Source organism: Lissotriton vulgaris, chromosome 12, assembly GCF_964263255.1.
Source record: "Lissotriton vulgaris chromosome 12, aLisVul1.2, whole genome shotgun sequence".
NCBI classification, from domain to species: Eukaryota; Metazoa; Chordata; class Amphibia; order Caudata; family Salamandridae; genus Lissotriton; species Lissotriton vulgaris.
In genome coordinates, this window is record NC_141700.1 from 95011743 (window position 1) to 95035794 (window position 24052).

General features: G+C 46.9%; 1 protein-coding gene across 2 annotated transcripts in view; it reads left to right on the forward strand.

Moving 5' to 3' along the window:
* The window catches only part of SELENBP1 (selenium binding protein 1), a 143082-nt gene that overhangs the window by 84272 nt on the left and 34758 nt on the right, over nt 1–24052 (forward strand). For both annotated transcript variants that reach the window (XM_086947339.1, XM_086947340.1), the window contains exon 8: nt 7481–7559. In XM_086947339.1, coding sequence (XP_086803465.1) covers nt 7481–7559 — 79 coding nt within the window. The remainder of the gene's footprint in view (nt 1–7480; nt 7560–24052) is intronic.

Sequence of the window (24052 nt, forward strand, 5' to 3'; positions counted from 1 at the left end):
ACCACCACTGGCGTGGCCACTCTGGTGCTATCAGGATCATTCTGGTGTTGGTCCTGTAGAACTTCTGGATCACTGCCGGGATCAGAGGCAGGGGGGGGGAAAGGCATAGAGTAACGTTTGAGACCAGCTGATCAAAAGGCCATTCCCCAGTGATCCCTGTTGGGGGAACCTGGACGCGAAGACGGGGCATTTTGCGTTGTCCGCGTCTGCGAACAGGTCTACGTCTGGTACGCCCCAACACCGAAAAACTTCTTGAGCCACTTCCTCGTTGAGCACCCAATCGTGCGCTTCGACGAAGATTCTGCTGAGGCAGTCTGCTTGGACGTTTTGAATGCCTGGTAGATGAACTGCCACGACGGACAGGCCTCTTGCCAGGAGCCAGTGCCAGATGGCTTGTGCTTCCAGAGACAAGACTCTTGACCTTGTGCCTCCTTGCTTGTTCAGATAGAACATCGTTGTTGTGTTGTCCGTCTGAATCTGGAGGTGTTTGGTGCGCAGGGCAGGATAAAGAGACTTGAGAGCAAGATGGACTGCTCGCAGCTCCAGGAAGTTTATATGGTAGCCTTGCTCTACCTCGGACCAAAGGCCTTGAACTTGGAGTTGGTCCATGTGAGCACCCCAGCCTTGGAGGGAGGCATCCGTGACGATTGACTGAGATGATTGACTGAGATGGAGGAGGGCGATGAAAAGGAACTCCTCGTAGAAGGTTGGATCGTTTCAACCACCATCTGATCGAGTCCCTGGCTCCTTGAGGAAGCATGACTCGGTCTTCCCACTGATCCGATCTTTGAGACCACTGATCCTCGAGGGCTTGCTGCAGAGGTCTCATGTGAAGGCGAGCATTGGGTACAATGTAAATGCATGATGCCATCGATCCCAGCAGAGAGGACACTTGTCTGGCTGATGGGGCCTGATTGTCCAGAAGAAGGCGAGCCTTCAGAAGCATAGATGACAACCTCTCTTCCGAAGGACACACGCTTGCCTGACGTGAGTCCAGAGAAGCACCCAGGTAGTGGATCCGCTGGGAGGGGTTGAGAACTGATTTCTTCAGATTGACGTGAAGACCCAACGACTTCATCAGTTTGAGGCAGAACGAGAGATGGTTCTGAAGCAGAGACGGCGTGGAGCTCTTCAACAACCAATCGTCTAGATATGGATAGACGAAGATCTTTCTTTTGCGGAGAAAAGCAGCCACCACCGCCATGCATTTTGAGAATGTCCGAGGTGCAGATTTCAGGCCAAACGGCAGAACTCGATATTGGTAGTGACGACGTCCGATCTGAAATCTTAGAAACTTCCGATGTTTGATGGACACTGGTATGTGGAAGTAGGCGTTCTGCAAGTCGATGGCACACATCCAGTCCCCCTGATGTAGGTGTGGGAAGATCTGGTGCAGGGCCAGCATACGGAACTTTTCTTTTCGTATGAACTTGTTTAACCTTCGCAGGTCTAGGATGGGTCTGTATTCTTTGACAGATCCTCGTTTTTGAACCAGGAAGTATCAAGAGTACACTCCTTGATTTCTGTGAATCAAGGGAACTTCTTCTATGGCCATTTTCTCTAGGAGGACGGAGACTTCGTCTCATAGCAATTGAGTCTTGTAACGTGGAAGATGTTGCAACTGGGGAAACAGCTGAGGAGGAGGAGGGGATTTGAACCTCAGCAAGTAACCATGCTGCACAATACTCAGCACCCATCTGTCTTTTGTAATGGATTGCCACTCTGTCAGATGATGAGAAACACTCCCTCCCACCGGAGTGGTGAACGGACTTGGAGGAAGCAATGGCTCAGGGCTTAGGAGGTTGCTTTGAGTGGACCTGCTGTCTGGTATTGCCACCTCTTCCTCTGCCAGGACGACGCTGATGGAACTGCGTCTTCTGTTGCGACTGGGTCTGCCACTGAGGGGTTTGAACCCTCTGTTGGAAGGCCTTGCGGTCACCTTGGCGAAAGCGTTTCTTAAACTCCTTGCGCTTCTCTAATCCTACAGCTTTGACGGTGTCCATTTCAGCTTTCATTTTGGACATTTCGTCGTCCGCGTGTGGACCAAACAGGGTTTCCCATTGAAGGGCAAATTCTGAATCTTCTTCTGGGCATCTGGTTTGAGCCCTGTTAGGCGGAGCCAGGCTGATCGACGGGAACAAATGCCACTTGAGTAGCCATGAGCTGCAAGATCTGAGGCATCAACTGCGGGACTAATAACCTGATTGGCTACCAGGCCTCCCTCCTGCAAAGACTCTAGGAAATCTTGGCGATCTTCCTTGGGGAGCTTGTCTGTAAAACGAGTCATGGAGTCCCAAAGAGATCTGTCGTACCTTCCAAGTAAGGCAGAGGCACTCGCCACCTTCATAAAGGAAGAAGAGGTGTTGCATATCTTCCTTCCAAAAGAGTCCATAAGCTTGCTATCTTTTTCAGGTGGTACTGAGGAAGACGTAGAGCCTGCATGGGACTTCATAGCAGCTGCCACAATGATAGAATCCGCAGGGGGATCCGATCGAAGGAACAAGGGATCCTCTGCCGGGGCCTTATACTTTTTGGCTATTCGGGATGGAACAGATCCCACCACTGCTGGCGTGAGGAATGTAGCCATAGCTGGTTCTAGGAGGCCAGGGACCAGAGGAAGTAGAGGCCTGGGCGCTGTACGATGTCGGAGGGTGTCAAAGATCACGGAAGTGGGAACCACTGGAGTGGTCAGCGTGATATTAAGCTTTGTTGCTCCTCTGACTAATACATCTGAGAAAGTAGCGAGGTCATCCATCGGAGAGACTCGTGAAGGTGGCATAGAGGAATAGGTCGGAGAATAATCCCGGTAAGAAGACCTAGTTGATGACGACCTTGTGGAAGACCTTGTGCGTCGCCTTCTATGGGACCTGTCACGATTCCTGTTGTGACTGTCCCTAGATCTAGACCGATGTCTTGATGGAGACCTTGGTCTTGGCCTGACTGGAGATTTCGATCTTGGTCTTGGCCTGACTGGAGATTTCGATCTTGGTCTTGGCCTGACTGGAGATTTTGATCTTGGTCTTGGCCTGACTGGAGATTTTGATCTTGGTCTTGGCCTGACTGGGGATTTAGATCTGGCAGGAGTCTTTGACCGTACTGGAGAGCGTGATCTGACTCGCGATCTCGGTCTGGGTGACCTCCTGGGGGTTCGAGGAGATCTTGGAGTCTTCGCCTTAGAAGGTGAGTATGTGCGGGAGTAGCTCGAGCCCGGACTACTCTGTCCAGATACAGCCCCCTGAGGATGAGAAATCACGCTGCCCCCTGATTTGGGCGTAGATTCTGGAGAAACCTGCACAATGTTCAAGCCAGGAGATGAAGATTGTCTTCCTGAAGACTTTGAACCCGGTGACTCCACCTCTGCAGTCACTCTATCCCTCGACGGAGAGATCCTCGACGTCGAAGAAGTCTGGGTGACTAACGGCGTTGAGTGGTGTCTTGAATCACGCCGTGAAGAGACCGACTGAGAGCCTCGACGTCGATCCGGAGACCTCGACGTCTATCTTCCTCGACGCCGATCAGGCTGAGGTACTTCATGACGTCGAGTCGACGGCGTTGTTTGGCGTCGTCTCGACGATGATCTTCCTCGACGTCGAGTCGACTGCGACCTTTCCTGACGTCGCCTCGGCGTCGACCTTCTTGACATCGAAGGATGGGATCTGACAGTACCTTTCGACGGCGGCCCGCTTGCCAGCGGCGACCTAGATGCCGTCCTAGCTCTCGACGCCGATCCCTCCCGGGATGGCGGAGAGTGTCTCGACGGAAGCCTCGACGTCGACGGAGACTTAGAAGTAGTAGCAACCATGGACTTCGAGCCCGAAGCATGGTGCCTCGACGCCGACTTACTGGACTGCGGCGGAGATCTTCGACGTCGTGAAGATGATCTGGGCCTTTTCGACGGCGTCCTCGACGTCGACGGAGATTTTCGACCTTCATTCCTCTTTCTGGAGACAGGAGAGGTGGAATGACGCCGTTTCTGGGCATGCTTGCTTGTAGGAGACTATCTAGGGGCTGAGGAAGCACCCACCTGGTGACTCTTGTCCATCTCCTGCATGGCATGAAGTCGAATCCTCTCCCTGTCGCGAAGAGTCCGACTTTTAAATTTTTTACAATGATGGCACTGATCAGGAATGTGTGAAGATGGAAGACACCCAATACACACAGAGTGTGGATCATTCTTAGCCATATTTTTGTCACAAGAAGGACATTTCCTAAAAAGAGCAGGCATTCTGACAGGAAATTCCTATGGGTTACCACAGAAAAATAAATCAGAAGCCTTATTTATTAAAAAAAATTCGAATATCTGAGAAAAACTCTCTCAAAAACCAATTTCAGTTGAAAAACTGAAGAGCTCAAGCTCCAGGATCCTCACAGGAGCCGGAAAAAAGAACTGACCCAACTGTCACCTGTGGTGCACCATGGGAGCAGGGGGTTGCCTTCAGGTCTTAAAGGCACGGTACCCCTACTCTAATGCCTTAAAGGCAAGGTGTCAGTTTTCTCTGTTTGCTTTATACTCTACTGCAGCCTACCTGCAAATGCCTGCAATTACAGGTTTTTCTATGGCAATAAAGCATTGTTGTATACAAATGTTTTCTGCTCTTTCTTCCTTAGGGTTTGGAAGGGTACTACTGTATGTATACTAATTTATGTAATTTTGCGGCATTTTTTGCCAGTAAGAAAATGTTTTTTAGGCTGCAATTATATGTTTCACATATTTATACATATATATTTATATGTATTTTCTATATGCTCCGGGATCCTGCACATGGGCGGGGATTATTCATAGAGTATGACTATTGATGAGTATCCCCTGGATGAGAAGTGTAAGTTACTACAAAAGGCCAGTTTGTGAATACCGAAAAGTAGTAAACTTACACTTTTGTGTAAGATTTACACTTTTGAGTAACTTACATTTGTGAAGTAGGCCCTAACTATTTGTTGCTATGCAGGTGTAGAAAACCTTTCACCTGCTTAACAAAGGTAACATACAGTCCAAAACTAGAGATGGAGCAATTCCTATGAGTGATGTGCACCTGTTCTCCTACCAGTAGGAACTAGGACTCCCCTCCCTGTGAGCTCTCAAACTATTTGCCCGCTCCTTCTGCCGCTCTTCTTGCATGGCTTCTCACAATCCTGTATCTACTGTATGCAAAACAAAACGAGATTGCAGAATGCACATGGTAGGCTGCACCCAAAAGAGCGAAGATGTGCAGTGTGCTGCTTGAGAGAGCAATGGGACTAGCGTTTGGCCATATCCCAATAAAGATCTTGAAGAGGCCCACATATGTTTTTTTTAGAAAGTACAAGTACCTTGTCCTAAGAACCAAATGATGGACGTATAATTACCTATGAAAAACAAAGATGCCATTTTTATATACAATCTGTGGAAAACCATATCCTGACAGATAAGTGTCAATGGCCCTGAGGAAGACATCAAGTATTACCCTCTTCTTATGAGATTGAAACGTGTCCACTGTAGTTATGAAAATCAAAATGAAAAATTGGATTTGAAATCAGATATGGGCCTCAAAAGAGCTGATACATGAATGCTTTTGGACAATTTGTGGCAGTGAACCCTTATAGGACAATAGTGACTGCTTGTAATGAACTTTATAACCGTTTAAAGCAGTTTTGTCGGAGCAATATTAACATGTCCGGCACAAATATTTTCAAGCCCTCGAAAAATAGGTTTTAATTGCATGTTGGCATCACTTGTAAGGGTGATTACTTCTAAATGATTAAGATAAAAACGTAGGGGATGGATAACTGGTTTTGCTAGTATCATAAGGTTACAATTAGGCATTCTAAATATAAATTTAACTGACTCCGAATCCGGTTCTTGTGTGGGAAATATTGAAAGTAATTATTGATCGATGCCTCAATGAGGGAACTACACATTATGATATGTTTAGGATCCTTCCTTCAGGGGCCTTTATAAGACTCACCCTTTACTTGTTTGCAACAATAAAAGTGCTATGTGAACATCAACGTGCCTAAAAATGGCTTAGTTTGGCCATAATACATATACTGCCCATTTATTTTATATCACATGCTAAATTAGGTTCACCAGACAGTTTTTTTCACTGTACTCTTTGGTTACTAGTAGTTTACAGTGCAAAGAATATAAATACATGTTTAGTGATGTATATCACAAAGTGGGTATTTAAAGACTATTATGTTTGCTGCCTAAAAAACATGTTTTATTGTGGAAGCAGAGGTTCTGCAGCTGGCCTCCTCAATGTACAAGTGAGAATAGGAGCGCGGATTGCTGTTGGGTTACTCCAGTTTTGCTGACCTCTCGCAGGGAGAATACAGATTGCAAGAAGACGGTGTTTGACCTGGGAAACGCGTTTGACACTTTCATTAATTATTTGGACAATTGTGATTAAAGAGAAACTATTTTTTTTTAACTGGGCTGGGAAACTAATGTTGTAGGCCCCCCATTGGATGAAATCCATAATATACACAAATTATGTAATTTCTGTGAATTATGAAAAATAATTCACTGGGGTGATATTGCTTTACTGCTATTCCTCCAACAATAAATTAAAAAGAAACTCATTTGAGAAAACATGTTTGGGTGTTGTATGACTAAACGCCCATTAAAACGTTGCATTTTAAATATAATTTTATTTTAAAATGAATGAATGTGACTGGATGAAGTGTGTAGTCCAATACGAATGTAATTTATTTTTGCACAATTTAGTGGTGCACACGTGTAATTTTGCATTTTTTGAATTTCAATGACCATTTTCTTTTGATCAATGAATTGTGTGCCTGTTGTTTTTACAAATGTTATTTTGTGCCAGTGCCATTTAAAACTTATGCTTAAAACAAAATGAAAAAGTGACATGTGCAACTGACATTATGCGTAGTTTTATTGATCACTTATGTGAACCCTTGATTCTGTCCTAGACCAATGAAAACATTGGCGTTACCACTAAAGGGTTTAGGGAGTGGAATTTTGCTGCATAAGCAGCGAATGATGCCGACAGGGATGGTTGTATGAATACAATTTTGGGTTTAATGTAAAAGATAACTGCACTGGCCCTGCACACAGGGTATGGATGGACTCCTTTAGCTTCTGTGTTCCTGGTTCTGATTGGTCCAGATAGCCCAACTGACTAGAGGCACCTACTGGTGCAAAGTGGTTTGTGTAAATCCTTGCAATAGATTGGGTAAGAGGTGACGACATGACCCTGTCCCTCAGTCCCGCCCTTCTTTTTGCACCTGTTGTCCCCTTTCCTCCTCTAGAACAGGTGCGCTATCAGACGGAGCACTGTGACGGTGAAATTGCATAACTGAAGCATAGGATGAGGACTGGGTTGTACCAGGACATATAAAACTCACATAAATGGGTATTTGTTGGACTGTAATGTAGTTTCCTCATGGATCTTGTAGGTTATTTAGGGCTTGCTTCTTCATCTGTCTTCTGTTGTCTGCCACATCACTCACTTGAGCGTGTGTCCTTTCTTCCAAACAGAAGGGCGACTGGGCTGCAGATAAGGTCATTCAAGTTCCCAGCAAGACTGTGGAGGGATTTGCGCTGCCGGAAATGCCAGGTGAGCCATATCTCTGCTGTGTCTAAAAAAAATTCACCAGATTTGATTTTTCTCATTTGTTTCTGGAGGACTGAAATAGTGTCACCACTGCACCCATTAGGGCCGTCTGGGTTTTGCACCAGTGCATATCGGACCCAGTGATACAATGGGTGCGCTGTTGCAAAGCCAAAGTGTTTCATCTCCAGGTGCGTTGTGTTGCAATTGTGCATCCATCTCCTTATCCATGCATATTTATTCGGCAGCATCATAAAATATTTCACACTGTGAAATTGATTGCCAGCAGAAAGATAAGAGGCGCGAGAGTGTAAGTAAAACTCAGCGATTACTAGACCTTGCAAGAAAGGCAAGTCTCCCAGAGACACATGAATATTCCACTCAACATTTTACACCTGCGGTGAGACATTTTTTAAAGGAGTCCTTTAAATGAAACCATGTGACGTCAAATGCATCCCTGCATACATCCGCCCATTGTTGATAACTTATTGGTATTTACATTTCTGGGGAGTAATTGTGGCGTAGAAGCTACGTTTTAATTTGTGAAACCAGGAGACCAATGCAGTAGAGTCTGCTTGTCCCCTTCCAGCATAAAACATATTATCCCTCTTAGTCTCAGTTGGCAATATTGGGAGTTCTTGCCATCTCTGTATAACTGTTTATAGCCCAAATTTAGCTGGAAGCATTACAGTCTTGTGCATAAAGTAAGTAGTACATAGTAACTATGGTAAGAGGACAAATCTATACACTGGTCTACAGTAGAGGAACTTGCAGCCTAAAAAAACATTTAATTGTAGAAATATGCAAGAAAATGTTCTTCGTTTAAGCTCCATACGTCTGTGACGATCAAGAGATACTTGAAGATGGGAATTGGATGAATGTTTTCTGCATGCCTTTGAGAAGCTGTGCTACCCTACGCTTGTATATTTTTGGCACAGCCCTGTGCATTTTTCCCTCCGTGAGCTGAAGCATCATGCAGGCTCATCCATTGATGGACTAGGATGTCAGAGTTTGCCGGTGGTTTCAAGGGGCACTCCAGGTTACACTCTCTTTTTAGTGCTCCCCACATCTGCTCAACCCAGACTATGTGTACACTAGGAATGGTGGTCATATAATAATTAAGGGAAAGGCTACTTCTTAGATCGAATGACTGCAGGCTCACTTTAGGAGAAGTCAGTGCAACTCTTGCTGGCTCAATCCCAGAAAAAGTCAGCGCGGTTTACTATAATTGGTTGTTTGCCTCCTTCATGAGTCATGACATGACTTCACTTACACGTATGTGCGTGTTTTAAACGTGTGTCTGGATGTGTGAATAGTATAGTCTTCACTCTACATGCCTGGGTTACTGAAGATAGGGGCTGGCTGTGTTGAGCCTACTTGTAGAATACTTCTCTCGTAGCTCGCTAAAGTCCTTTGTCCTTGTGGGTGGGGGAGATAGTCCAGGAGCACTGCTGAAGTAGCTGGAGTCCACCTGCCGAGGTGAAGCCGACGCCATCCCCCATTTCCTGCCGGGATCTGCATTCTTTTGATAGAGGTCCTTTTACCAGTTGCCATTTCCCAAAACTACTTTAGGCTAAAGCAGCCGAAGGGTGGGCAGTCGGGTTGCATGAGCTGACCATATAAGGCACAAACAGAGTCTATAGGCAACTTTGCAAGCCACTGTCCCCAACCCATAGCCCAGTGGCTGTTGGACTTTGGAGTTCAATGGACTGTGTATCCTTCTGCTGGACACTTGGTCAGCCCTACCGGACATCATTGGGACACCCCAAGTACATTGTCTTATTCGCGTGTCAACTGAGAACTCTGATCTTTGGCTTGACCGTTTCATTCAAACATTTCTTGTGAATGAATTGCATTCAACTGTATTGACTTCTTAGCAAGTGCAATAGCCACATTCCAGGCGAAATCCTCATAAAAAATAAATCACAAGTATCAACAGACATAGGGCCAGATGTATCAAAGGGTTTTGCCCATTCTGTGTCTAAGGGGAAATGTGCTGATACATATGGCCCCAAAACTCTTATGGCAGCCTTTGAAGTATACCTTTAGTTCCAGCAAAACAGGCTACTGTATATCGGTGCCTGAATGCTTCTGAGCACACTTGAGGTTCCTGAACTCTCGCCTCTGAACTAACTTGGAAACATGGACGATAGGGTTCAATGTTAATCTGCTTTATAGAGCCTAACCCTTGGGAGCTTTAACTTTTTTTGGTGTTGAAATATGGCATAGAAGGTGCTATGCAAAACACACAAGATGATGGACGGAATGTTGCACATTGGCAAAACATTCATCCCCTGTCACATATCTGGGTTTAATCCATTGTTATTTTGCTCACCACACCACCCCAGTTCAGACATGGCCATATGCAAATCAGTCTTGACCCTGTGCCTCATGGGAACAGTCCAGCCCAAACTGCCAAGCCATGTCTTCCCTGGAGCGCAATCAAGCATCCTAGGACCCGTTTCTGGCTATCAGCCATCATCAGCCAGGATAGCGTGACGTCAGTGGCGTAGTGCGCACGGGACCCACGTCCCATGCTCACTATGCCAGGAAAGACATGGCTTGGCAGTTCAGGCTGGACTGTTCCCATGAGGCACAGGGCCAAGACTGATTTACCTCTGGCCATGTCTGAAATGGGGTGGCGTGGTGAGCAAAATAAAGATGGATTAAATCCAGATCTGTGACTGGGGGTGACTGTTTTGCCAATGTGCAACATTCCGTCCATCACCTTGTGGTATGCCCAGACGTGAGTCCCGTGCTCACTACACCACTGGAGTAAAGCTATCCTGGCTGATCACGGCTGATAGCCAGAAACGGGTCCTAGGATGCTTCATTCCGGTTCAGGGAAGACATGTAAATGTAGGATACTTGTAAAGCGCACAGCTGCCCATCACCGGGGCGTCCCGGCGCTGTATAACGCTGTGGAATCCTTCCTGGTTCTCCCGGTGAGGTGCCCCTCCTGGGCACCCCCAAGGTGAAGCCAGGCATCCCAGTGTTGTAGGGGCCGTTGTAGAGATTAAGGAAGCTATCGCCCAGAGCTGCAGCGTGGGACCTCATGATTAGAGTAGGCGCCGAGGCGAGAATTATCGAGTCCGCAGACAAATGAGCCCAAAACCCTGCCGCGTCGGGAATTGAACCCTGGTCCCGGGCCAGACCTCTGCATCAGGGTCTGCCGCTCTAACCATTGAGCCACACTCCTCCACATGGCTTGGCAGTTCAGGCTGGACTGTTCCATGAGGCACAGGGTCAAGACTGATTTGCATATGGCCATGTCTGAACTGGGGTGGCGTGGTGAGCAAAATAACGATGGATTAAACCCAGATCTGTGACTGGGGGTGAATGTTTTGCCAATGTGCAACATTCCGTCATCACCTTGTGTGTATTATAGAAGGTGCTATGCACTTATTTTCTTTTACTCTTTGGCCTAATTTTAGGTATACATTTTATTATATATTCAATTAAAGTTCTTTCTTTCAGAGGTAATGAGGGCACGACAGCTGACATTTTGCCAACAACCTAAAAAAAGTATACCATTACTGACAAAGCGAAAGCAGCTAACTACAGACCATTTGGATTTGCCTATGCTTGTTCTTTTTACAACAACTCTTATTGTTTGTTATCAAGAATGTGGCTGTTCCCACAGAAGGTTAAAGAAACCAGAGACGCCTTTGAACGAAAGAATCGGGGTGAACAATAATAACTTAGAGTATGCAATGGTAAAGCTGGAGTACAAACAAATGAAGTATTGCATAGTGCTCACTGTCATTCAGTAGAGGCTTCAAAGCTCTGCAAATAGCACTAGCTCTGACTATTCCATTTAATTTACAGTACATTGACATCTGAAGGATGAAAGGTTGGTTGCCTCCCAGTGGCTCAAATCTGTAGCTAGCAGGTGGGCGTAGACACATGAGCAGTTAGCTCAGTGAGCTATGTCACCTGATGCCATATATCATCTACGTGATTAGAACTAGCACGAAATAGACAATATGAATGGACCGAATAGCCATTTCATGTGCATTTGCTCTCACCTTACCAATCGAGTTCCTAATCGGTAAAGAACATAGACTATGTAACGTGAGATGTAAACACAGGTGTTTTGTACTCTTTGGAATTAACCCGAAACGCATCATCTGTGTTCTGTCAGGCATCATATTGAGTAACTTGTGAATGATGCAGTGGACAAAACAGACAAATGATATGGAAAACGCAAGCATTAATGGCTGACTAAATGTGAAGAAAGGAAATGGAAATCCCATTATTAAATTACCACTAATCCCCTGGTGCCCCTTAAAATACTGGTATCCATACTAATATAATAGAGAGCCCAAACCTTTGAGGCGGGTAATCTCAGGAACCACAGCACCAATCACAACACCCAATACAGCGTTGGAAAGGGCAGTTGCAGCAGAAGGACATAGGCTTTGTCCACGCCCACCATATACATTTTAAAAGGTAAAAGAACCGTGCCAGCAAAGTAGTCCCTTGTGGGAGTGTTTGCGTTGTGCTGTGGGCGTGTGGTACGTTCCGCCCTTCATGCCATGTCTCATATTGTGTGCTAATCCCACCCTGCTCCCTTTAAATACCCCTGCACCCCATAATCATAACCCACCCGTACTCCTTAAAATACCCCAACACCCTTAGGGCCAGATGTAGGTCGCCAATTACCGGTCGGTAACGGCCGAATTCGGCCGTTACCGACCGGTAATTGGTGATTGAGATGTAGGGGCCATTATTTTACAGAATCGGTAAATTTACCGATTTCTGTAAAATACCGAATCGGTAATTGTACCGATTCGGTAAATCAAGATGTAGGTGGCACTCCACAGAGTGCCACAGGCCCTTAAGAGTCGGTATTTTACCACCCAATCCTATTGGGTGGTAAAATACCGAATTCAGGTGTGCATGCACATCTGTGCATGCACACCTGTGCCATGTGACACACAGACATGCCCTTAGGGCATGTATGTGTGCCACATGGCACACAAGCCTGCACTTAGGGTGCTAGAGGGTGTCAAAGTGACACCCCCTGCACCCTTGCTGGATTCGATATTTACCGATGCGGTAAATACCGAATCGGTATTTCCCATTGATTCCTATGGGCTCCAAAGCCCATAGGAATCAATGGGGAATACCGATTCGGTATTTATGAGTCGGTAAATTAGATTTACCTACATCTGGCCCTGTAACACTAACCCATCCTAACCCTAAAAATACCCCTGTACCCCAAAACCTACCCCTGAACCCTAAAATACCCCTGTACCCCAAAACCCAAACCTACCCCTGAACCCTTAAAATACCCCTGTACCCTAAAACCCAAACCTACCCATGAACCCTAAAAACACCCCTGTACCCCCAAACCTCGCCCTGCACCCTAAAAATACCCCTGTACCCCAAAACCCAAACCTACCCCTGAACCCTAAAAATACCCCTGTACCCCCAAACCTAGCCCTGAACCCTAAAAATACCCCTGTACCCCAAAACCCATACCTATCCCTAAAACTACCCCTGTACCCCATAACCCAAAACTATATCTGAATCCTTAAAATACCCAAACACCCTAAAACATATACCTCAGTACCCCAAAACATATACCCCTATACCCATACTTACCTTATCCAAACATTATAAAAAAAAACATGCTTTTACCATTCATGCATTTACAACGAATTTTGTTGTAAATGTATGCGTGGTAAAAGCATATAAAATGTAAAGCCATGCGTTATAATGGTATTGTAGAGTCATGGTACTTTCGTAATGAAAGTATGTGGATTGATGGTATGCGGAAAGAAAGTTGCGGAATAATGGGTGTTTACCCTCCCCCGGTAAGTACATTGGTGGCATGGCGGCCCACATCTCCAGCAACATACTCATATTTTTTCACCACTGTAGCCGGGGTCGGGGGGCTAAGGACGCTTTCGGTGGTGACAACAGTTGGCTCAACAGACACTTGACCCGTATATCTTTTTAAACTCTGTTTTATTTTTAAGGTGCGTCTTGTACGGAACGTTAGTCTTTCCCTTGCAAACTCTATTTTATCCGTGGTGGTGGTCTTCGGGGCACGCAGGGCAACAGTTAAGGAAAGACCCCAGTGTTCAGAGGGAGTTGCAGGACGAGTGGTTTCTTCCTGGGAAACAGTTCGAAGATACTTCAGGCAAGGTACAGTCCCCGGCGTTACTCTCCCCGGTGCAGCCACATGGAAGAGAGAAAATGGACAGAGGGAGGCCGTTAGTCGTTTTGCCTGACAAGCGTCTGCACCCAAGGGTTTCCCGTGGTAGTGAGGGACACCAGTGTATATTACAAACACGCTAGTGATTCGGTGAACATACGGGAGGGAAGAGTGAGGAACTGCGGGGTAGGTGCGGTTCGGGTATGGGTATTAGGTAAAGGGAGGGAACTGGAAACACAGAGGTTAAGCACACACAGGGGCTTTGTATACTATTCACACGGGGCACTCTTTCTCCCCACCCAAGCCGCCCAACGCCGCCGTACCTGGCTAAGCCACACTCCTCCCTCGGGAGCGTGGCACGGCGGAGCACAGGGTCGTTGGCCTCCTGGCTTTCCTTCTTCTTTTCGCCTTCCGTTCTCTCCTTCGTCTTCTTCCTCCGTTCGGTGTTCCTCGGGGCCTCTGTCCCTCGGCTCGCCGATGACGTCGCACGCCACGTACAGGGCTTCCCCTGTTTTCACCCATCCAGGATCGTCGACGTCAGTGTTAGGCGGGTCCTCCTGGAAGTCATCATACGCCCACTTAAAGGGGACTGTGGACGTTTCTTCGGTTTGCTCCACGTCCCAGTCGCCCCTTGGAGTTGCAGTCTGCGGAGTAGAAGGGGCACAATCAGGAATCCACCAGTCCTCTCGGCAACCCGACCCGGCCCCGTTACAACCACCCATTTGAAAAATGCACAGGTCTCTCTCATTGATGGCCAGCACCAACATACACTTTTAGACACACCTCCTGCCACAAGTTCTAGAATTGCGAACATTAGAGCTGGGGAGCTACGTTCGAATCTAGGCATCAGCTCAACATCCTGGGATTCCAGGCAAATCGCTTCGTCTCCCCGTGCCTACCACACATGAATGTGTTCTTCTGTAATGTAAATTGTGCTCATGCCATGTTGTCGAGTTTGCGCTATATAATATTGCTAGGAAAAATAAAGTAGGGAAACTTGAGTTCACACACTACTGAACGCCCACTCTAAGTGCATCAGCAGTGCACTGTGAATCGGAGCGTTTCACAGGCCTGTCGCAGATCAGAAATGCTATCTAAACGAAATCCTACAAAGCAATATACTACTGGCCGGCAGCAATTCATATCCGGACAACGTCGGGACGGGCTGCTAGTACGTATATAAGGAACAAACAATACAATTCGTATAGAATTTTTCTTGTATTCTTTGAATGTACACGTGAAAAGAGGTTGCATCCATTGAATATGGGGACAAATATATTGGATCAAATGTGTATATAGTTTCTAAAATCATTGCTGGTAAACAGTTGTGAATTCTCTAATGTCCTTTCTCTGTTGTACCAGGAGGTGGCGCACTTGTGCGACCTGAGCAATGCCAGAAAGCACCATGGGTGCTGTTCTCCCTGGTGTTTCCATTCCCAGGCAGGACTAGAGCTTTAAGTGTGCCGGGTCCTGCTGGTGCGGAGTACCTGCTGTTCTAAGAAGCAGGTGCTGAGACTGGTCGCTAATGGGCTTTCCATTTTAGCCCTCGTCCACAGAGTGAAAAGAAATCTTAACTCTGCAGCAGTATCACCCTTTACTGCCTCTGAGGTAACTTTGAAGAGACTCGTTGTAGTACTTTCACAGTCTTCTCATTTCAGAACTGAAGCATTTTCAATGTTCTATACAACAAAGCCATAGTGCCTCATTTATCTTATGCATCTAACAACCATTGACAACGCCAATAGACCTGGCTTGTTGTAGGTGGAGTGTTAATAATTTTATTCCATATCTGGATGCAATGACGGAAGCAGCAAAACACCAGTCGGGCGGCACACTATGCTTAGCACAGATTTTTAGATTACGTGTTTTAAAGCCACGCTCTTAATTACATTAACCACGTCCCTTTGAGAGATGCCCCAGTTGTTTCATCCCACTTAAAGCCACGGTCAGGGCTAAGGGTCTAAGTATGAGTTAGCTGTAAACTCAATGAGAAGATACTGCTGCATAATTATAATAATAATTCCAGATCTGTAAAGCACGACTTATCACCCCTAAAGGTGTCCAGGTGCTGGGGCCGTCTGGGAGTTTAAGTGAGCTGTGTTCCAGAGTCACGTGATGCTGAAGCTGAGCTGCAATCGGCGCTGGGGATCGAACTGTGAGCCCGTGCTCCGGAATCAGCCGCTCTGGCTGCTGCACCGCACCTCCAGGGCTGGACAGGGGCCGGTTTTTGTCACAGGGCCGTTTTTACAGCTTAGCTGCAAAATCGTCCCTGTTTCAAAATCACCGTAAACCGGCCAGATCCGGTTGTGGTTCCCAATCCGGCAATGCACACCTCTCTGGTTAAATTATCCGGCGATTATCTCCCCATACGTTTATAGGCCTTACACGTTCGGGTCCATGGAATGGGGAATAGCCATGCAGACCCATAATTAGCTGGTAAACCCGTGGTTTATCCCTATTACAGGCACTATTCTGCTCCTATTTAGAATGTGTTTTGAGCAGGTTGTAAATGTGAGTGAGTGGGGGGAGGGGGGGCACAGCAGGTTGCTGCGCTGTGTTGGGGCCATGGAGTTTGGGGGGGGGGGGGCGGGTTCAAAAGGGACAGACAGCAGGGGGGGGGGGGGGAGTACTGCATTCTCCCCTTGTGTGTTTTTGCACCCAGTGAACTTGAGTCCATTTTCCAGCAGCCTTTAATTCCGGGTGCAGATTTAGAAAGTCCAGTTGTTATGTAATCTGATGGGGATACCACCATGCTTGATTTATAATCTGTCCTTGGTGCCCTGGGTTTGGTGTTGGGAACTGCTTGCATGTGTATCCAAGGGTGTTGGGAACAGTAACATTCAGAGATCCTTATTCCCTATGTGTGGGATAATCCCTCACCTAGTTGCTACAGATTACAACGAGGGTGCGGGGTATTTAAAGTTTGGGTGAACTTTGGACACAGTCTACAAAAGGGAAAGCACCTGACCCTTGTTCCCTGTACAGTTTCCAACAGTACAAGCCTTGCGAGTAGGGCAATGAAAAAAACTCCTGCAAAAGAACAAGGCTAGCAGTAAAATGTAAATCATACTATCTATTGTATTTCTTGTTAGGGTAAAAATACAGGCTCAGCAAATGCATTCAGTTGTTCATGATTTTATGTAAACCTGTAAGGAGCGTGCTTCAAAGATCATAGGGCCAGATGTACAACGGGTTTTAGCGGTCGCAAATGGAGAATCAGGCCGTTTGCGACTGCTAAATAGCTTTTTCAAATGTACTAACCTTACTTTGTGAGCCAATAAAGTAAAATGGGGTTTGCAAGTTGGTATTAGGAAGAAGCATTTTAAGGGTTATCCTATCTATTAAAGAGTCACAAGGGCATGTATGAATGATTTGCGACCGGAATTCGCTTGCAACACATTAGTTTTTTACTAACTCTGTGAAGGAGTTTATAGCCCATTTGCAAATGGGAGGGGCTCCCCAAGGGACCCCTTCCCCTTTTGTGATTGAGGACGCAAACATTTTTATTTTTTTAAGAACAGGCAGGAGTCCCATGCAGCACATCCTACACTTTTTTTTTTTTTAAGTAAACATAATTTTTCTTTTTTAAATTCATCCAGTTTTCCTTTAAGGAAAATGGTCTGAATTTTACAAAAAAAATGCTTTATTTAAAAAGCAGTCACAGACATGGTGGTCTGCTGACCCCAACAGGCCACTATCCCTGTGATTTCAGGCCATTCCAGTAAGTATTGATGAGGTAGGCAATTTGAGTCCCCCATTGAGAATCATAAAATGTGTCTGACAATAGTACATCACATTTTACGAGGCCCTAATTGCAAGTTGCAAAAATACGCAAATGGAGACTCTCAAAATGAAATGCTTGTACGTGTGGCCGCAATTTCTAGATTTTAAAAAGATTGTGAAGCCTGTTTAACCCCTCCCATGCTCGTGACGGAACCGTTCTGTCACGAGCCTCGGGTGGGCTGGGCATTTGCTCAACACCCGCTCCGTCCACAGACACGCCGTAGAGCTCTGGAACCTGCTCGACACAACAGCCCCAGACGTCGCCTTCCTCACGGAAACATGGATGAACGCCTCCTCAGCACCCGACATCGCCATCCCGGACAGATACAAGATCACCCGGAGGGACCACGGCAATCAGACCGGAGGAGGCATCGCCATCATCCACAGGAACACCATCCGCATCACGACCAACACCGACGACACCCTCACACCCGCCGAACACCTACACTTCCAGATCCACACCGACCCCAAGACCACCCTCAGAGGCACCCTCATCTACAGACCCCCGGGACCACGCACACAATTCAGCGAAGACATCGCCGACTTCATCAGCCCTCACGCCCTCCCCTCCGCTGACTACATCCTCCTCGGGGACCTCAACTTCCACCTGGAGAACAACAACGACCGCAACTCCACCACCATGCTGGACAACCTAGCCAACCTCGGTCTCAAGTAGCTGGTGACCACCCCTACCCACTACGCCGGACACACACTCGACCCCGTCTTCTCTTCCAGCAAGGACATCACCTTCAGCCACGCCACCGGACTCCACTGGACGGACCACAGATGCGTCCACTTCAGCTTCAGAAAGAACACGATCCACCACCACCAGCAAAAGGTTGCACGCAGAAGCTGGAACAAGATCACAGCCGACCAGCTCGCCGCATCCCTGAGCCAGGACCCCCCCTGCCAGCTCAGCGAACCCCAGCCAGGCCGCCAACAACCTCACGAAGTGGATCAGCAACTGCGCAGACTACCTCTTCCCTCTAAGGACCCCGCCTAGCAGACCCGGCAGTAAGAAAGCACCATGGTTCACCGACTAACTCAAGAGCTCCAAGAAGAACTGCCGAGCCCTCGAGAGTCTGGCGCAGAGACCCAACACCAGACAACATGACCACCCTCAAGCTCGCCACTCGAAAACACCACCAACTGATCCACACCACCAAGAAAACCGCATTCAAGGAACGACTGGACAACAACGCACACAACAACAAGGAACTCTTCAACATCGTCAAAGAGCTCTCCATCCCCAACGCCGGAAACAAAGACATCACCCCATCACAAGACCTCTGCAACTCCCTTGCCTCCTACTTCCACAACAAGATCGCAGACATACACAACAGCTTCATCACACAGCCAACGCACCCCACGACTGCACCTGCACCCCCCACCATCCCTCTCCGCGCCTGGACCCCGATCAACACCGAAGAAACCCGACGCACGATGAACTCCATCCACTCTGGATCTCCGACCGACCCCTGCCCTCACCACATCTTCAACAAGGCCGACGCTGTCATCGCACCCCACCTGCCGGACATCATCGACACCGCTACCTTCCCGGAGAGCTGGAAGCACGCCGAACTCAGCGCTCTACTGAAGAAACCATCAGCGGACCCCACCGAACTCAAAAACTACCGCCCCATCTCGCTCCTCCCGTTTCCGGCCAAAGTCATCGAGAAGACCGTCAACAAGCAGCTGGCTGCCTTCCTTGAGACGAACGGATCCCTCGACCTCTCGCAGTCTGGCTTCCGGGCCAACCACAGCACCGAGACTGCCCTCATCGCAGCCACCGATGACATCCGAGCCCTGCTCGACAACGGGGAAACTGCGGCCCTCATCCTCCTGGACCTCTCCGCGGCATTCGACACGGTCTGCCACCGCACCCTAGTGCAGCGCCTCAGCAACGTCGGAATCCAAGAGAAGGCACTAGAATGGATCACCTCCTTCCTCGCCGGAAGGCCACAGAGAGTCTGCCTCCCCCCGTTCAGATCAGAAGCCACCGAAGTCATCTGCGACGTTCCTCAAGGCTCCTCGCTCAGACCCACCCTCTTCAATGTCTACATGAGCCCCCTTGCGGCCATCACACGCCAACACAACCTCAACATCATCTCTTACGCCGACGACACCCAGCTGATCCTCTCCCTCACCAACGACCCCGATACCACCAGAGCCAACCTACACGAAGGGATGACAGACGTAGCCGAGTGGATGATGAACAGCCGCCTGAAACTGAACTCAGACAAGACGGAAGTCCTCATCCTGGGCTCTTCGCCCTCCGCCTGGGATGACTCCTGGTGGCCCCCCGCCCTGGGCAGCGCACCCAAACCAACAGACCACGCACGCAACCTGGGCTTCATCCTGGACTCCTCCCTTTCCATGACCAGACAAGTCAACGCCGTCACCTAGTTGTGCTTCAACATCCTGCGCATGCTACGTAAGATCTTCCGGTGGATCCCCACCGAGACCAGGAAGACGGTCACCCAGGCCCTCGTCACCAGCCGACTGGACTACGGCAACTCCCTCTACGCCCGAACCACTGCCAAACTCCAGAAGAGACTCCAGCGGATCCAGAACGCCTCAGCAAGACTCATCCTCGACATCCCCCAACACAGCCACATCTCCGGACACCTGAGAGACCTGCACTGGCTCCCGGTCAACAAGAGAATCACCTTCCGTCTCCTCACCCACACACACAAAGCCCTACACAACCAAGGCCCAAGATACCTCAACAGCCGCCTCAACTTCTACACTCCCACACGCCAGCTTCGATTGACCAGCCACGCCCTCGCCGCTGTTCCCCACATCCGAAGAGCCACCACAGGAGGAAGGTCCTTCTCCTACCTGGCCGCCAAGACTTGGAACTCCCTCCCGACCCACCTCCGCCTGACCCAAGACCACCTCGCCTTCAGGAAGCAGCTCAAGACCTGGCTGTCCGAGCAGTAGCGGACCCCCCCTCCCCAAGCGCCTTGAGACCCTCCGGGTGAGTAGTGCGCGATATAAATGCATTTATTGATTGATTGAACGGTTCCGTCACGGCCCGCTTGCCGTGCATGCACGGCGCGAATTCCGCGCCTGCGCTGAGTGTTCTGAAGAGCGGGCGGGGCCGTGAAGGAACCGTTCCATCACAAGCACAGCTCACCCGCGGGCCGTGACGGAGCGGTTCCGTCACGAGCAAGGGAGCGCCGCGCGGCCCCGCCTCCCCCTTAGCGCTGCGGCGGAATAGCCGCCGCAGCGAAGAAGTTAAATAGCCTGGTATTGGCTTGTTGGTGCAGTACTCAGTCTGTTGCTGAAGATTATAGACCCCAACTGAGGACTATCAGGGCCATGCAGCCAGGGAGCACAACAACCCCTTTGGACAAGTGACCCCTTTCACTTTTCATTGCATTATAGATATGTTTACCAGCTTCAACTACAGGCATGTCTTTTACTCTGTCATTGTGAGGCTACGGTGAATGGAAAGAGCTAAGCCGAAGGGTGCTCCATTAATATCGAATCAACGATATGGATGAGACCATGTCAAGGACCGAATATTAAAAATAGTCAATTTTCCATACTTAACTCCACATATATGTATCATGTGGTGCATGTATTTTCAAGGTAGAAGTAGATGTGGAGTTAGGAATAGTAAATGTATTCTTCCCTATTTGCGCTTAGTTTCATATTTTGTTCCTTGATATTTGTCCTCGATGTTAGTATGCCGCAATATAATTTGTGTTGATCTTCAATTGTACAATCTAAACAGGGCATAATCTGGCAGAGCCCGCCTTGCCCGGTAAACTGCAGGCATGGCGCTCCCTATGCTGTACCAGAGGCTCATAATTCATAACAAGGCAGTGGTCTTGTTTATCAGCCCATTACATTTATGGAAATTCAGTAGGGGCAGTGGATTCATCTGAATCATGCAGAATCTGCTTGATCCTAGAGTTAGGCTTCAACTGAATTGATTGATGTGAAACAGAAATGCACATAATTTCCAGTTCCAGATGAGCAACATCTTGTACTGTATTGAAGACAGTAGCACACCACAAATTTAATTTTGTGACCACCAGCAACGTAGGCTACAGATTGTTGTGAGGTTGTTGCAACAGTGTTGAACCTTCAAAACCTGACTTCCGGCCTGCTGAGTATTTTAGGTCTAATGGCAAAAGCTGTGAGGCAAAGTCCAGAGTCACAAAAGCAAAGCTGCAAACTGTTGTGTAAGACAGGGGACAGTAGTTCTGAAAGGAATTGTGCAAGAGGTCAGAAATAACTATTATGTGTGGCCAGTCACCTAGAGCAACGTGTCCCACTGGCAGAAATTCGATTTCAAAGTTATTACTTGGATGTCAGAAATCCAAAAGCATCCTTCATCCCCCTTCCCCCCCGCCCCCCATGTATTCGTATCTTAAACTATTCACATAGCACGACCTAGCCAACTCACATGTACAAAGAGTAGAAAAGCTGCAGTTAATGATTAACCCTGAGGTAATGGAAGAACAGCGACAGCGTGAAATTAACATTTGGGTCAGCCGAGGAGGTGAAGTCTGAAGAGAAGAACTTTTAAGTCTTTCTTGCAAGCTGGAAGGATATATGATTCAGTCTTTCCTTGTCCAGGATAGAGTGCAATAATCTGGGGGCTAGGCACGAGAAAGCTCATTTTAACGTTTTAGTTTGCTTGGAATCAGTCGATATGTGTCTCTTGTCTTTCATCGACAACCTGGGAGTTTGAGTTTAATGCTCAGAAGGAATAGGAATAGGGTGGCGTGGACTGCTTTGATTGCTATAGGTCATCTTTAAATCAACTCTTGCTTCGAGCAGTGCCCAATAAAGCTGCTTCAGAACAGAGAGATGGGATCAGATTCCCTCTCACCAACAACTAGGTGAGCAGTCGTGTGCATAATATCTCGAAGGGGCGTAGTGGAAGATTTTGGAAGTCCTGCTAAGGTGGCGTTCCCATCTAGATGACGGAGGACAAGAGCATGCTGATCACTGCCGATCTGAACTTAGTACAAGGGATGGTCTTTTTGTTTTGAAAACCGGTGCAGTGAGTAAGATATGGTAGTGATTGTCTAAGTTGGTAAGTTTGGTGTGCTGCTTAACATACCTTTCTTACACTGCAGCTTTTAATATTTAATCTAGTTTTCCAATCCAATCCTAAAAACTTTATTGCGGTTATTCATAACCATAAAAGCACATTCGATTTTAAACAATTACAGATCCAGGGTGGGATAGAAGTGAGTTAGTTACGTACATTAGGAATTTGGGCATAATGCAACAGTAAAATTATGTATAAATCATTAAAAAAAATCAAAATTTAAAAATACATTAAAAAAATTAAGTTGTGTACAATTCTTAAAAATTTTAAATTCTTATTGACCTAATCTCATTTTTAAAAGGTTTCTACGAATTTGCACATGGATAGCAGGAACTTTGCTATTGACACCACGTAGAGTGGATTAGTGTCTGTCTGTGGAAACAGCATTGTTAAATTGTGTTACAACATGGCTGGCTCTTTCCTGTGAAAAGATCCTATCCTGTGCTTGATAGTGAATGGGCATTCAACAGTGTAAATTACCCTAGATTAACGTATGCTAGGTTTGCTCTGAGACTGAAATGTGGTTTTGTACTTTGGTACTAAAGAGGCAATTTCACAAATTAAATACTCACCAAAGAAGAGGAACTTTGCAAATGTGTGCAAATGTTTTGTGCAGCTGAAGAAAGAGATACCTTTTGAGATGGCTATGTCTAAAATAAAATAAATGAATGTAAAAAAAAAGGGCACAAGTAGGCTCTATTGAGAAAGTATGCTGCAGCCCTTATATATATATATATATATATATATATATATATATATATATATATACTCAAAGGTCCCTTCCCTCAAAGGAACGACAGCACTCCGGGGGTGATGAAATTCACAGCGGTCTTTGTTTATTCAAATGAAAGTCAACAACAAACGCGTTTCGGCGTCAGCCTTCGTCCGTGTCAATGACACTAGGCACATGATATCATTTTAAACCTCCATCATAGTGACAGACATAGGTGAAGGACAAACCCTGAGTCTAATATGGGCACCTTCTTGTAATGGATAAGATGTGCACATTAACACATACAATTACCCTTCCAAAATAATCAAACCGTGTATCGGTTAGAAAAACAAGTGGTAAATGCAAAAAATAATAATTATACAAATTATATAATGTGACAACATCTAGCCGTGGATCGGCATAAGTCCTTTCATTATTGGTCTGTTGTTATAAAGATGGGGCTTATATCGGCATGAAAAACAAAAGAGCAAATACACTATTAATTATATACATACCTAAAGAGTTGCACAGAAGAATATATATACACATGATAGCTGACCTAACTCATATTTCTTAGCTTCATGTTATCTCAAGGTTTTAGAGAATATATACAAATTAATGAATAGACTGGTTAAACTAATAGTGAAAATTCAAGAATTCATTTTTTCATATTTTTCTCATATATTCATTTTCTTATATCATAAATCATAAACCCTCCTATTCTGAGATCGTACTCCAGACTTATTGCTAACAATGACTACAGA